General features: G+C 60.4%; 1 protein-coding gene across 4 annotated transcripts in view; it reads left to right on the top strand.

Annotated features, from left to right (window-relative positions):
- Nucleotides 1–11,389, top strand: part of LOC133346027 (semaphorin-4D-like) — a 45,815-nt gene extending 34,426 nt beyond the window's left edge. For all 4 annotated transcript variants that reach the window (XM_061557334.1, XM_061557609.1, XM_061557425.1 and 1 more), the window contains exons 3-15: nucleotides 153–304; nucleotides 928–984; nucleotides 1,752–1,850; nucleotides 2,512–2,623; nucleotides 5,298–5,405; nucleotides 6,788–6,933; nucleotides 7,781–7,953; nucleotides 8,114–8,258; nucleotides 8,679–8,880; nucleotides 9,027–9,148; nucleotides 9,425–9,588; nucleotides 9,929–9,990; nucleotides 10,424–11,389. In XM_061557334.1, coding sequence (XP_061413318.1) covers nucleotides 153–304; nucleotides 928–984; nucleotides 1,752–1,850; nucleotides 2,512–2,623; nucleotides 5,298–5,405; nucleotides 6,788–6,933; nucleotides 7,781–7,953; nucleotides 8,114–8,258; nucleotides 8,679–8,880; nucleotides 9,027–9,148; nucleotides 9,425–9,588; nucleotides 9,929–9,990; nucleotides 10,424–11,247 — 2,366 coding nt within the window. In that variant the 3' untranslated portion in view covers nucleotides 11,248–11,389. The remainder of the gene's footprint in view (nucleotides 1–152; nucleotides 305–927; nucleotides 985–1,751; nucleotides 1,851–2,511; nucleotides 2,624–5,297; nucleotides 5,406–6,787; nucleotides 6,934–7,780; nucleotides 7,954–8,113; nucleotides 8,259–8,678; nucleotides 8,881–9,026; nucleotides 9,149–9,424; nucleotides 9,589–9,928; nucleotides 9,991–10,423) is intronic.
- The last annotated feature ends 4,571 nt before the right edge of the window (nucleotides 11,390–15,960 follow it).

Genomic DNA, 15,960 nt, shown 5'->3' with positions numbered 1-15,960 from the left:
CGAGTACTAGAGGGGGGATGGGGACATACGTTCGAGCTGGGCAAACGGCGCCGCATTCAAATGATATTATCGCACCGTCAGTTACTTCTGTCATTGCAAGGGCCTCACTCCCCCCCCACCAAACCGTTGCCCCCCCCCCCCCACCCCTGCAGAGCTGGCGCAGGAGGCGGCGATGAGTTTCCACGCCGTGCCCAACGCGTCGGCGCTGCTGCTGGTGCCGCAGCGCTCGGCGCTCTACGTGGGCGCGCGCGACGCCATCCTCGCCCTGGACGCCCGCAACGTCTCCCGCGAGCTCCACCCCGCCGTGAGTGAGGGGGGGGACCCCGCTAGCAGCTGGGGGGACCCCTAGCCAGGCGACCCGGGGCGTGGGGGCACCGGGGGGACGTGGATCTGGGGGACCCCACTACCCAGGGGACCAAAGGGTACCCAGGGGACAGGGACCAAGAGAGACCCGAGGGATGTGGGAGGGGGATCCAGGGGGGCCGTAGAGAGCGGGGACCTCGAGAGAGACGGACCCCGACGCTCGTGACCCAGACACTCCGTGACTTAGAGGTCCTGAGACTCGCGACCTCCGGCAGGCCCATGAATCCTGACCCCGTGACCTCTGACGCTGCGACCTCGGGTTGACGCGGGTGACCTCCCTGCGTTTAATCTTCGTCTCTTTGAGAGGTGTCTGCTGAAGGCTTGGGTGCCGTGAACGGCCGTGGGGTTCCCTCGACATCGTGACGCTTCGTGTTGAGTCGTGTTGTCACCGGAGTTCTCTGTTTGTGTCTGTGAATGCCTGTGCCTGTCGAGACGTCTGCTTGACCATCGGTCCGACTGCGTTGTCTGTCTGTCCGGCCGCCCTGTCTGCGTGTCCTTTTCTCGAGCGTTCGTCATCACGGCTGTGACCCTCTTGCATCTGTGTCTGTTTGCCTCTCTCATCAGCTCTCCTGGAAAGCTGAAAGCCAAATGGGCATGTGTCAGTCGAAGAGGAACAGCCAGGTACTATAAACCAATACAAACTACGCTTAAATATCGCTATTTTTTTCAGATGCAGCCTGCCTATCACAAATGATAGCCCAACTAAGTGGCTTATCACATTGAAATTTATAGCAGCCAAATACTCTTGAACACGTTTATAAATGTGGAGGGAAAAACCGGAGGACCCGGAGAAAAATCCACGTGACCACCACGGAGAGAGAGAGACACCGCAAACTCCGAATACAGAACAGGCGTCAGGGTCGGGATCAAACCCACGGCCTCCTGCATACCAGGCGAGGTAGTCAACATCTCCTAGCCACCGCGGCGCCCCAATGCCTACAATGCTCTCCTCACTCTCTGCACCATCACCTCTCCCCATCGCAACGCAGGGAGATGGGGAGGCCCTGTCAAGAATGTCGACCCTGTCGTGAGCATGGCAGGTGGGGGGGGGGGCTCTGCTGTGGTCACAGGATCCTGTTGTAACTTGGCGGCGGGTGGGAGGCCTATCACATGACCATGGTTTTCTTTTTACATCCATGGTGGGGAGGGGGCGGTGGCATTGTGACCGTGTGGATCCCATAATCACTGCGGGGGACCCCAGTGTGTCCGTTAGGGCCAAAATTGTGGCCATGTGGGTCTGTGGTCCTGTCATCATCAGTGTGAGAACGGGGGCTGTGTTGTGAGCGCGAGGGGGGCCCCGGTGCGATTGTGAGCCCGGTGTGAGCGTGAGGGGGGCCCCGGTGCGATTGTGAGCCCGGTGTGAGCGTGTGGGATGCCCTGTGCCGCAGAGGGAGTGCTTCAACTTCGTGCGGGTGCTGCACCACCTGAACGGCACGCAGCTGTACGCGTGCGGCACCGGCGCCTTCCAGCCCAAGTGCGCCTACATCGTGAGTGGTGCCGCCCCCCCCCCCCACACGCCAGGGGGGGTGGGGACGCGCGCGTGGGTGTTCTTGAGCGGGCGCGTGCGTGTTTGGAACGGCGGAAGTGCGGCTAGCGCGCTGCGCTACGAACCCGGCGACCGCCTCGGGGTTCGATTCCCTCTCGCGCTCGACACCGGTGACGATCGTCCGAACCGTTCCTGGCCACCCACCCCCTCGTGTGCCGCACCAACCTTCAAAGGTGCTCATCAACAGTTCTAAAAGTCTGTTATGGCTATACGGGTGTGGGGGGGGGGGGATCTTTGTGTTTATTGGTGGAGCAGTCGTGCAGTGGTTCGCGCACTGCACTATGGAACACACTTTGGGGTGTTGTTGTCGTTATGCATTGGCTTGTGTGGGTGAGTATTACTGTGTCTATGTACTGTGCGTTGAACTTCTTTCGCACCGTACGTAGCCAACCGTGTTAATGGGAGGTGTGGGGGAAGGACAACAAACTAAACACAAAAAACTGTTCTCAAAAAAAGAGCTTTCAATCTAGATGATTTAACAGTGCACGTTCGTGCTTGTTGTGTGTCGATGGGAGCCGGTGTACGTTCTGGTACGAGTTCACGCGTGCTGGTGTGACCTGTGGCTGTGACCCCGTGCGACCCCCGTGCGATCCGGCGTGTAGAACGTGGCCGACTTCTCGTTTGTGAAAAAGCCTGGAGGGAGCGTGATGGAGGAGGACGGCAAGGGCAAGTGCCCCTTTGACCCCGAGCAGAGGCACACCTCGCTCATGACCGGTGCGTGTCCATCGCAGCTCCCACACTTCAGTTTCAGTTTAATTTGTTTGATGTAGCCCTGTGAGCCATTCGGCTCTTGAATCGGGTGCAACCGCAACAAACAAAAAAAACATGAACAATAAAACATCTTAAAGTGACTACGCGCAAACATAAAAATCCAGGAAAAAACTGCAAAGTCTTCCAAAAAAATATAAACCGTACACCAACGCTGTGTGCAAAAATCCCAGTGGGATGCAAGTCAAACAACAACAACCACAAGACAACTCCGTACTACAACAAACAAACATGGCCAAACCAAAAAACTTTTCGAAATCACCAAAATGAAGCCATAAAAGCAATGTAACAGTGATCATAGGAACTGTGACCGAAATTCACAATAAACGACATAAACAACATGTACCACCAAACCCTGTAGCCATAGCTGGCTGCATGAGTCACTCCACAACAGCAGGAGCATCGGTAGGAGTATCAACATTTTTCAATGCACCTTTAAAGATCAGCACACTAAATCAAAACACAAGATCATACGTTGCAGCGGTCATCCGGAACGAAAACATTTGATTTTAGGCCACTGAATTGCAGTGGCAGCTCGGGGTGTACAACTCCTCTAGAGCAGTTTTGAGTGAAGATCTCACAGGTAGTGATTAAAGTTGTAGTTTATTGGCAATTGCATTCCAGACCCTGGGGGCCTCAACAGCAAAGGCCCTTCCTCCAGTATTTGTACGGCAATAAGGAATGTGAAGCTGGTAAACGAGCGAAGACCTTAGGTCACATTTGTTCTTCGAAACAGAGAGGAGATCCAGCAGATAGTCTGCGGATTTTGCCCTCCAGTCACCCACGCCACACTACACACCTCACTTCACCACACACACGCTCTGTATTTACCCGCACACCACACTAAAGATCCCACACACACCGCTCTACGCACACACCGCTGTACACACCGCACATCCTACACCCACCCACCACAACCGCGCATTCTACACACTCTCTGCACCAATCTCCACACGCCTCACCCCACGCCTCCACCCACGCCTCCACCCCACCCCTCACCCCGCCCCTCACCCCACCCCTCACCCCGTGCCTCACCCCACCCCTCACCCCACACCTCACCCCACGCCTCACCCCACCCCTCACCCCACACCTCACCCCACACCTCACCCCACACCTCACCCCACGCCTCACCCCACCCCTCACCCCACCCCTCACCCCGTGCCTCACCCCACCCCTCACCCCACACCTCACCCCACGCCTCACCCCACGCCTCACCCCACACCTCACCCCACCCCTCACCCCACGCCTCACCCCACCCCTCACCCCACTCCTCACCCCACACCTCACCCCACCCCTCACCCCACGCCTCACCCCACACCTCACCCCACACCTCACCCCACACCTCACCCCACGCCTCACCCCACACCTCACCCCACCCCTCACCCCGTGCCTCACCCCACTCCTCACCCCACTCCTCACCCCACTCCTCACCCCACGCCTCACCCCACTCCTCACCCCACTCCTCACCCCACTCCTCACCCCACCCCTCACCCCACGCCTCACCCCACTCCTCACCCCACCCCTCACCCCGCGCCTCACCCCACCCCTCACCCCACTCCTCACCCCACTCCTCACCCCACTCCTCACCCCACTCCTCACCCCGCGCCTCACCCCACTCCTCACCCCGCGCCTCACCCCACTCCTCACCCCACCCCTCACCCCACCCTCACCCCACCCCTCACCCCACCCCTCACCCACTCCTCACCCCACGCCTCACCCCACGCCTCACCCCGCGCCTCACCCCACTCCTCACCCCACTCCTCACCCCACTCCTCACCCCACTCCTCACCCCACTCCTCACCCCACTCCTCACCCCACTCCTCACCCCACTCCTCACCCCACGCCTCACCCCACGCCTCACCCCACCCCTCACCCCACGCCTCACCCCACCCCTCACCCCACCCCTCACCCCACGCCTCACCCCACGCGAGTCATCGAGGGCCGTCGTGTCGACCTCCCGGCTGAGTTGGCCGCAGAGAGACGGCGCAGCCGTGCGGGGCACCACAGCGGAGAGGGATCGCAGCGATTTCGCGGTTAGAGAGCTCCGTGCGTCGCCGCATTCGGGAGCCGCGTGCCGCGTCGCCGTTCTCGGTTGTGCCGGCCGGTGCCGCGCAGCGCCGGCAAATTCGTTCGTTTTTATCCTCGGGCTCACGCCTGCCGAAACCCTCCATCGAAAACCCAACATTCCCCACGTCAACAAAAGTCTCCCCCCCCCCCCCCGCCTCTCATCTTTAATCGAGCGTCGACGCCAGAGGTCGCAACCGGGTACCCAATACCCGTACCCTACCCGATACCTGGCTACCCGTACCCAGCCGGGTACGGGTACCCGTTTGCGACCCTGGTGCGGCCGGGTACGGGTACGGGTAGGCCGTGAGTCACCGGTGAGTAACCGTTTGTCACTCATTTCGGGTAGGGTACGGGTAGCGTACGGGTACCCATACCCGACCGGGTACGGGTACGAGTAGCCGTTTGCGATCCTGGTGCGGCCGGGTACGGGTACGGGTAAGGAATCAAAACCCGTTTGCGACTTCTGGTCTTCGCCAGTGGTAGCGTAACACTCGACGGAGAGCGACGGGCGTGACGGTGACGGCGGCACCGCGTCTCCCCCCTCCCTCTGCAGGCGGCGAGCTCTATTCGGGCACGGGCAGCAACTACCTGGGCAGCGAGTCGGTGGTGCAGCGGAGTCCCAGCAGCATGTCCAGCGAGCTGTCGAGCAGCTGGCTCTACAGTGAGTTCGCCCCCCCCCGCCTCCTTCTCTCTCCCCCCACCCCCACCACCCCACGCCCCCCCCGCTTCTCTCTTCCCCCCCCCCCCCGCCTCGCCCCGCTCACCACCGCCGGAACCCCGGGTTCGGATCCAGGTTTCCGCCACCCCAAACTATGATTCACCTTTCCTGGAAATCAACCCCCCTCCTCCCCCACCCCGCCAATTTGTGTAGAAATTCAAATCTGCAGACTTTGCACGCCATCAACGACGCCCGCGACGCTGGCCGATTATTTCTCCGTCGAATAAGTTCTTATTGTAAAGTGACGTAGAAAATTAATAATAGATTGCGACGTTTCGATCGCCACACAAGCGGTCGTCCTCAGGTGGGGGCGACCATTTGTGTGGCGATCGAAACGTCGCGATCTATTATACATTTTCTACGTGGCTTTACCGAAAGAGCAAAAGAGTACGGATTCAAATGAAGATTAAATTGTTATTCATTATATTAATCGGCGGAGGGGCGGGGGGGCAGGTGGCCGGGATTGACAAACGTAGCCTAACTCTGTATTACAATTTCCTGCCTGGCATTTTTGCCCTTGATTCGGCCTATGCTCAGCCACTGTGATCACTAAAACAAACTCGGTAGTCTCCCGATTATCCGCTGATAATTAAAAATAGTGGATGATCGAAAATTTAGAACCATTTTCCACGGATCTCTATGCAAAAAAACCCACTATGATAGGGGTATAAATTATGTTTAATTTAAGAAATTTGAGGAGCACAACTGACAATTTTGATTGCTACTCTTGTAAAGATATGCAACTCCTGTACTGAAGCGGCGATCACATGGGGAACATACTTTTTCGGTTTGAGCACCTGATTTGTATCAAATATATCCAAGAATAGCTATGTACAACTGTTTATAGATGATTAATTTGGGCCTAAAGGGGAAAATCCACGAGTTATTAATTTATGTCAAAATCTCAGGTGCGCGCGGTTAATCCGCAAATCGGATAAACTGTCCGCGGATGATCGAGATTCGACTGTACGTGCATGCACGACGACCTTGTTGTTGGTGTTGTTGTCATTGGTGATGTTGTTGGTGGTGTTGACGTTGTTGGCGTTGTTGGCGTTGTTGGTGTTGTTGACGTTGGTGTTGTTGTTGACGTTGTTGACGTTGTTGTCGTTGGTGATATTGTTGGTGTTGGTGACGTTGTTGGTGTTGTTGACGTTGTTGGTGTTGTTGACGTTGTTGCTGTTGTTGACGTTGGTGTTGTTGACGTTGTTGCTGTTGACGTTGTTGTTGGTGTTGTTGTCATTGGTAATGTTGTCGGTGTTGTTGGCGTTGTTGGTATTGTTGACGTTGTTGTTGACGTTGTTGTTGTTGGTGTCGTGGCCGCACAGACCCGACGTTCGTGGCGTCGGAGTTTGTGAACGAGAGCGAGTCGCGGGAGCAGGACGACAAGGTCTACTTCTTCTTCTCGGAGACGGCCGTGGAGTTCGACTTCTACTCCCGGGTGGTGGTGCCGAGGGTCGGGCGCGTCTGCACGGTGAGGACGCGTCGGGGTGGGCCGGCGGGGGGGGGCGGTAGGAATCGAGAGAGAGACACGGGCATGCCAACCCCCGCGGCACGACCAGGGGGCAGGAGGGTGGCAGCGCTGCGGTCACCGCTTGCGCCTCGCTGCCGGAACTCGGGCGACTCTCCGCGTGGAGTTCTGTGTGTTCTCGCGCCAACGTAGGTGACGCACGCATGAAGCCGTCCTGGGCCTCCCTGGTGCGGTTGTGTGTAAAGCATTAACATTCCTTCCCTTTATTAATGTTACCCCTATCTCCTCCCTTTGATGCTGCTAATCCTGCATAATGCCCAGGCATAATATGACTTTAAACCCCCCGCCAAACCTCCTACGCGTTTCACAAGTAGTACTAATCGCATATCTGCATTTCCCATAAATATGCAAAATTTCTCTTGATATGTAAATTATTTTGTCAAGGCTCTCTTCCCCCCTCCATCCCAGCTTAAATAGACGCTCCAAGCCTGGGGTGTGTCATTCAGACTCTGTCTTCTCGACAGACCTGTTCTCCACCTGAGGACGGCTGCTTGTGTTGTGGCCGAAACGTCGTGAGAATTATTTTATAATGTTTTATTTTAATTATTTTATTATTTCCATTCTACGTGACTTTACCGAAAGAACCAAGAAGATGAATCTCTGCAGTCACGAAAGCTTTCAATCTAAAAATGTGTGTAAAGCGTCGGCGCCACTACCGGTCGTCCACGCCGCCTCGTGCGCCGTGGCCGTGCGTCGCGGGGGGGGGCGGGGGGCGCTCGCTTTCAGCACTTGCCCGCGGCAGTCCCATTCGAAGGGTGAGCTGGGGAACGTCGTTGTCCCACGTCCCCAGGGTGACAAGGGCGGCCTGAAGAAGCTGGAGAAGAAGTGGACGTCGTTCCTCAAGTCGCGGCTCGACTGCTCGCTGGGAGAGACGGCGTTCACCGGACTCCGGCACGTCGTGTCGACCCGCGGCCTCCGTGGCTGGCCCGACACCGTGTTCTACGCCCTCTACACGGACCACAGGTGCGCGACTCGTCCTCCACCCTCCGCCCTGCGGGTACCGACGCGTGGTCGCTGTGGGTACCGACGCGTGGTTGCTGTGGGTACCGACGCGTGGTCGCTGTGGGTACCGACGCGTGGTTGCCGTGGGCTCTGACGCGTGCCGCTGTGGGTGTCCTTGCAGGGGCGGCGGCGCCGTCTCGGCCGTCTGCTCGTACCGCATGGACGAGGTGCAGCGCGTCTTCTCCGGACGCTTCAAGCACCAGGGAGGGGCCGACCAGCGGTGGGCCCCCTACGCGGGGGCCCTGCCCGCACGACGGCCCGGACACGTGCGTACCGGCAGCGCACGCCACAGTACACGTCACCGTACACGTCACGGTACACGCCAAGGTACACGCCAAGGTACACGTCACGGTACACGTCACCGTACACGTCACCGTACACGTCACGTGTACACGCCACGGTACACGTCACGTGGACACGTCACCGTACACGTCACGGTACACTCCACGGTACACGTCACCGTACACGTCACCGTACATGCCATGTGTACACGCCACGGTACACGCCACCGTACACGTCACGGTACACGTCACGGTACACGTCACGGTACACGTCACGGTACACGGCACGGTACACGTCACCGTACACGTGACGCACGCTGCAGCGCTCGCGGTGCGCGCGGTGCGGACTCCAGTCCTCACTAGGACACGCGGCCCTCCGCTCCCCTCCCCCTCCCCCCCTCGCAGTGCCCCCTGGGCTGGGACTCGCAGACGCTGCCCTCCGAGACGCTCAACTTCATCTCCAACCACCCGCTGATGGACGAGGCGGTGAAGGCCGAGGGGGGCCGGCCCTGGCTGCTGGTGCCGGGAGTGGCCTACAGCCGCCTGCTGGTGGTCGACGTGGCGGCGCTGAACGGCACGAGCTGGAGGACGCTGCTGCTGGGCACAGGTGGGGGGGCCCCAACGCACGGAGACCCCCACACACAGAGACCCCCAAAACACGGAGACCCCAATACACCCCTGAATTCCCAGTGTTGGGCTCCAGCCCCTGAATCGGCGCGTGTGTCTGTGCCGCGTCTCGGCCGTCACCCCCAGACACGGGCGCGCTGCACCGCGCCGTGCTGCCGGAGTCGCGCGGATCTCCTCACCTGGTGGAGGCGCTGCAGGCGCTGGGGCAGCAGGAGCCGGTGCTGTCCATGGTGCTGACCCACGACCAGGTGACCCCTCCCAGTGCGGCGCACTCACTACTCGCAACGGGTGCGGTGCACTCGCCCACTAGAGCGGTGCACTCGCTGCTAGTCTGAAGCTCTCGCTACGACTGTGGCGCCGCGCTCACTGTCTCTGCGTGCCGACTGGTGGCGGTTATTGGTGTGGCCTAGCCCTGACCGCGTGTGCGGTGCGTGTGCGGTGCGTGTGCGGTGCGTGTGCGGTGCGTGTGCGGTGCGTGTGCGGTCCCGTGCGGTGTGTACGTGCGGTGTGTACGTGCGGCGCAGACCTCGGTGGTTGTGGCCGGCCCCGCGGGGGTGGTGCAGCTGCCCGTGTGCCGCTGTGGCCGCTACGGCGCCTGCTGGGACTGCGTGCTGGCGCGGGATCCCTGCTGCGCCTGGGACCCCCAGCGGAGGCTGTGCAGGCGTCACGGCGGGGAGACCGGCACCGGGTGAGCGGGGCGGCAGTCGCACAAAGACAAAGATCCCCCCCCCCCCGTAGCCTTCGCAGACTGTTGGGGCAAGTGCTGTTAGCGAGCAGCTATTTAGGCCGGCGCTTCACACGAGGGGGTGGGTCGCCAGCACTACACCCGACTGCCTTTGTCTCCCCAATGGTGATGATGTTTACACATCGCACCAGGTACTCATTTGTACGGCCTAGAGGAGGCTGAGGACCGGTTCAGATAATCGTCACCGGTGTTGGTCAGCGGGAATCAAACTCGGGTCACCGGGCTCGCAGCGCAGCTTACTGACTGCTACCGCTACCGCTCCCCTATCCCCCCCTCCGCACAGGTCGTGGCTGCAGGACGTGAGCGGTGGGGACGCGACGACGCTCTGCTCCGCTCACCCGCCAGGTCGGTGCTCACCGCGCCGCACTCCGTCTCCAGCCTCACCTCCTCCACACTCACCACGTCTCCACTGTTCCTCCCTCCCCGTGTCTCTCCCTCCCCGTGTCTCCGCTGTTTCTCCCTCCCCGTGTCTCTCCCTCCCCGTGTCTCCCTCCCCGTGTCTCTCCCTCCCCGTGTCTCTCCCTCCCAGTGTCTCTCCCTCCCCGTGTCTCTCCCTCCCCGTGTCTCTCCCTCCCCGTGTCTCTCCCTCCCCGTGTCTCTCCCTCCCCGTGTCTCCGCTGTCTCTCCCTCCCCGTGTCTCTCCCTCCCCATGTCTCTCCCTCCCCGTGTCTCACCCTCCCCGTGTCTCTCCCTCTCTGTGTCTCTCCCTCCCCGTGTCTCCTCTGTCCCGTCCTCACCATCCTCACCGTCCTCACCGCCGTCTCCGCGTCGCGTGCAGACGTGGTGGCCGTCCGCGTGCCGCTGGCGCCGGTGCTGCTGCTGCCCTGCTCTCCCCCCTCCCGCCTGGCGCGCCTCTCCTGGGAGCGAGACTCGGGCCCGGCCCCGGGGCAGCCGCTGCCCCCGCCCGAGGCGGGGCTGCTGCTCCGCCAGGGCGCCCCCCCGGCCCCCCAGGATCTCACGGGCACGTACCTGTGCTGGGCCGAGGAGGGCGGCCACCGGCGCCTCGTGGCCAACTATACCGTGCAGCTTCCGGGCTCTTCCTCCTCCTCCTCGTCCACCACCACCACCACCTCCTCCTCCTCCTCCACAACCAAGCGGAAGTCGAACAGGCAGCCGGTGTGGCCGGACCCAATGACGAGCGCCGCGGCCACGTCGGAGTCGGCGCACGTCGTGCCCGGCAAAGACGCCTCCACGTCCAATTCCCCGCCGGGGTTCGGCCCGGGGTTTTTGGTCGGGCTGCTGGTGACGGCGGTGCTGACGGCAGTGGCGGTCGCCGTGAAGAGGCGCTTCTTCCCAAAAGCCGCCTTCCCGTGCTCGCCCAGCGCGGCCGATGCCGCCGACGCGTCGCCCGCGCGGGCGGCCGCGGCCTCGTCGTCCAACGGCAGGGCGACGACGGAGCCCGAGCGGGGCGGGCAAAACGGCGACAACGGCGGCGGCCCCGGCAACAACAACGCCAACGGCAACAACAACGTCGCGGGGCGGGCGGGCGGCGACGGTGCGGGCGACGCGCGCGGAGGCGGGGGGGAGGAGGGCGACGAGGAGGAGACGCAGAAACCGCTGCTCATGCGGCTCGAGTCGCTGCAGCGCAGCTCCGAGGCGTGACGGCGGCACGGGGAGACGCCGAGGCCGCCGCAACACGCGGGGCGGCGGCGGCGGGGGGAAGTGCGCAGGCCACTCACTGTGGTGGTGGTGGTGGCGGACGTGAGACCGCCGCAAGCGATGGGCTCCCTCGTCACGAAGGGTGGTGGGGGACCCCTTCGGAGGTCTCTCGCCGAGGGGAGACGCGGACGCCGAATCACACGGAGGGGGGGCGGACAGGAACATTCCGGACGCTGTCGCGGTGCCCGCTCGTGCCCCCTGACCCAGACCCCCAAACGCCGCGAGGGAATTGAGCCTCGGAGGTTGCCGAGGCCTCGGCGTGACGGGGCGAACGTCGACGACGGCGGCGTCGGGCCTGGCGGCAGCCAAAGCCCTTTCGCTCGCCACGTTCATCGACCCTCGCGCCAACGGGGGTGCGACTTCGAGGCCAGTGGGGTTGGTGGGATGGACGGGGATTGGCGCTACGACGCTCGCCGAGTGTGGGGGGAGGGGGGCGGGGGGTTGGTGACTGCGATGTCCTCGCGAGCCGGAGAAGTCGGCGCAAAACATAGAAAATCCATGGTGGTTTGAAGAGGGGGGGGCAGGTTTGGGTTGAGAGGGGGGGGGGGCTGGTACGATCGCCTCTCCTCCACACGCTGGTAGTGCTGCATGGACACGTAAGGTGCACGCTGTCACTTGTCATTTTTACAACTTAAATGAATTATTTGTATATAAAAAAAAAACCCTACACATTTCTGTAACAAGTAACTGCCATGAACGTTTTCCCGAAAGTGTGTAGAGTGCAGAGTATTGCTTGCTGAGCCAGTGCGATGGATTGTTGGTATTATTGTTGTTGTTAGAGTAAGTTATTGAATGAGCGCGCTGGCGTCTGCTGCGCCATTGTCAAGAAAACAAGGGGGAGGCTCGGAGGTTCGGAACACTTACGCCGAGATGCGGCACCACCTGTGGTTAAACCATCGGCCGTGGTTAAACCGCCCGTGCTTAAGCCGCGTTCTCAGGTTTGGCGAGGCTGACGATGTTTACCAGCCGGTCACCACTTTTAAACTCCTTTTCCCCATTCCGGGACGTCTGCAAGTGGCAGGATGTTGGCGGTGCCCCGTTCACCGCCGAATCTCGGAACGCGCGAGCGGCCCGGCGTGCATTTCTATTCGCAGAGGCACAGTGGGCAGCGCCGTCGTTTCTCGCCGCAGAGAACCGGAGTGTCATGACCGCCGCACCCTACGATAGCCGGCGCCAAAACCGGTGCCACGCGCCCTCCCGCGTGGCCTCGCGGGAGCCTCGGTGTACCGATAAAGTAAATTTTTTTTGTTCACTCGCATACGTCCTTGGAATGGTGTTAATGTGGCCAGATCACGGCGCTTGAGCGTTAAAAAGGGGTCGCCGGTTTGAGTGCTGCGTGACGGACGACCGCTGCTCTCTAAGCGAGGGGGGAGCGTGTGCGGGAAAGTGCTTCCGGCACGTGGGCGGCGGTGCGCGCCCCCACCCCCTTTCACCTTCGCCGGGTTCCGAACGGATTCTTCACCGCCGACGGCGAAATTGCAAACGAGAGTTTGGGAACGGTACAAAGGATGAATGGGGGGGGGGGGGGGGGGCCGCGTGCAGGACGGCGGCGCATATCAGCGGAGCCCGTTTCGAGGGGCAGGCAGTCTCGACTTTCACCAGCAGGGCACCGTGGGGGGGCACGGTGGGCGAATCGAGAAGAGGGTCAACCGCTCCAGAGTTCTTGCGGTCGAAACGAATCCTGTTGGAAAGCGTCGGCTTGGGATTCTGTGATCCCTGTAGCTCGCGTGACCTCTCGAGTATTCTGAATGTTCTCGAGTTGATGGACGGATCCACCCTCGGTGTTGTGAATTCCGTAGAGTCGCACCGTGTGGTCTCATTCGCGCTTCGACGACGACGACGACGTCACGGGCGTCTATGCAGTTGAATCTGGATACGAGGCCACACTTGGTCTTGTGTGCTTGTATCAGACGTCTCGCTTTGCTCCCTCCCACCCCCCACTCCTGCTCCCTCCAGTGTAACCGTGTAATAATCGGTACGTTTTCTATTCACGCCACCTCTCTGATCTCGCGTGGCTAAAGTCGCGAAGGAAGCCGGCTGTGGTTCCCCGACAGGACTCGCCCAGTTTCACGGAGGCGATGTCGCTGCTGCTGCTGCTGCTCCACTCCCCAATCGATTCGGTCGCAGTGTTCAGTTTTCAACTTTTGGCGAACGCGGACCGTGACGCACGGTGGCTTTCCTCGTTCCGCCCCCCCCCCCGCCGCCAGGATCTTTTAAACATCCACCACCCCCTAGCGGAGAGACGCCGGATTGTGTTTACGGTAGACGCACACCGCAGTATTAACCAGTGTTGAGGGATGTGTTGCTAACATCAGAACTTGTATATGTACGGCGTGCTTATTATCCCGCTTCCACTGCATGTACACACGGTGGTGTACGCTCTGTGCGTGTCACGTCACGTACACACGGCGGAGTGACACTCGGGTACAAGGCCACGGCTCATCGGAACTGGCGGTTGAGCAAGGCTGTAAGGGGCAGGGCTGGACATCCTTGAGGCAGGCCCCACAAGCATTTCTTTTTTTGAGCAACTACTCCGCTCTGGATGTGGACAAAGCAGTTACGAGGCGGACGATGAGTTGGGTCGCGCGACCGAGCGCATCTCAGCTGTGGACACAAGTTTTTATCGTTGTTTTGTTCGCCCCCGACCTCGCACGCGAGCGAATCAATTGTGAATGTAGCGGCCTCCAGTGGCTGCACGGGTCTCACCCGGACCCATCACGTGCACCACGACAATTCTCCGCTTGTGCCGCGCGCAGGATATTAATTTGTGCGGGCGGGGGACCGGGGACGGGGACCCCATCGCACCCCGCGAGCGTTCGGCGTCTTTAGCGGTTCCGCGTGTCCTCCCGTTCCTCGGGGAGAGCGCGCGGATTTCTTAGCGTTGCTGCGGTTTTAAAAAAGTAATGTACATAAATGTTTTATTGTCATCACCAAATGTTGAGCGGCGCGCCCATGTCCCTAAAAGGGTTTCCACAATGTGATGCCGAGCCTCGCCTTGACCACTCTGACCGTGACCGGCAACGCTGACATTGCGACTCTGACCGACGGCGTTGTGACGGGAGTCCGACTGACGGCTCGGTCTGACACCTAGTTAAGGGCTTTCGCGACCAATATCATCCATAAGAGGTTTTTGGGTTAAGATCGCGTAAATAATACTGGTAGGAACCTCCTGGTTACACCAGCCCACAGGGGATTATTGTGTCCGTCCGTCGTGCAGGGAGGGGAGTGGCTGGGTGGGGAGGGTGGGGCTGGGTGGGGGGCTGGGTGGGGAGGGGCTGGTCATACCGTGGTGCCCTTTGAAACTCAACGTTTAAGCTACTTACACCGGCTTGTGCCCGCCCTCAGTCGGGCATATTTGCGGAATACACCACGCCGCTGTTGACCCTGCAGGCCATTGACCGAGCAACCCAACGTTCCTACCAGCTCCCTCCGCAGGAATGTGTTAATGTGTCGCTAAACCCACCACCACCCGACACGTCCAATTAGTAATGTTTGTCACGTAAACAACGCATGCCAATTAGTGACTACATTTACACTTACGTGATCTAATCCAAAAGCCTCTCATCGATGACTTGCAACTGTGACCACTCAGACCAGACCACCGTGACTGACCAATGTTTTACCCGCGTGTCTGAAAACTGCGACCACTCGACTGTTCTATGACTGACTGACGTTTGACCACCGTGACATCCGCAACTTAACCGTTGCCGACTTGTGACCGCCGAACTGTTTGTGACCTTTGATCGAAGCGACTGACGGTTGTGTGACCGACCGCCGTGTCTTGAGCCCTTCCCCCTGTGTCACGTACGGCGCTGTTCCCACTGGGCAGGTTCACCGGTGTGACGGTGACACACACACCCGTATGCACTGGTGCGTAAGAGTCGTGGCTGAAACGAGTACCCCGTGCGATGTATGAACATCGCCACTGGGGAGACGAAGGCGACCGCGCGTGCTGTTGGACACCCAGCACCGTCACGTGGCGTGCCAACCTTAATAGGCGCTGGTTCTCGCGAACAGCACTTGCCCCTACAGTCTGTTGAGGCTACACGGAGGATCTGCTTTGCCTTTGGGCACAAAGAAACAAAGATCCCCCGTGTAGCCTTAACAGACTGTAGGGGCAAGTGCTGTTAGCGAGCACCTATGAAGGCCGGAACGGTACACGAGGGCGTGGGTGACCAACACCACGCCCGGCCGCCGTTGTCTCCCCAGTGACGATGTTTACACATCGCACCAGGTACTCGTTTGTGGCTGAGTCGACCTAGGCGAGGCCGAGAACCGGTTCAGATAATCGTCACCGGTGTTGGCCGTGAGCGGGAATTGAACCCGTGTCGCCAGGTTCGTAGCGCAGCGTAGCGCTAACCGCTGCACCACCGCTCCCCACATACGCGCCCCTAAGTCCACCCAACTCCGATCGAGAATTCAAATTCCACGATGTCCCCACAGCGGTGTTCGCGGCCTCGCGTGGCCTGAAAGGGGGTCACGTGAATCCACGGGCGGCTCGCCCCCCCCCCCTCCCTCCTCCAACGTTGCGCCCAGGTGTCAACACACACACGGGTACCGGATTATAAGACGCACCCCCCCCCCCCCCCTCCTACACATTCTGCTTTAAAATACGCGGGCTCGTTCCTCTCGTCCGAATTCGTAGCTTGGTGCACT

This window comes from Lethenteron reissneri, chromosome 1 (assembly GCF_015708825.2).
Source record: "Lethenteron reissneri isolate LAM-NWPU_2019-01 chromosome 1, ASM1570882v1, whole genome shotgun sequence".
In the NCBI taxonomy this organism is placed as follows: Eukaryota; Metazoa; Chordata; class Hyperoartia; order Petromyzontiformes; family Petromyzontidae; genus Lethenteron; species Lethenteron reissneri.
This window is presented reverse-complemented; position numbering and strand designations above follow the sequence as displayed.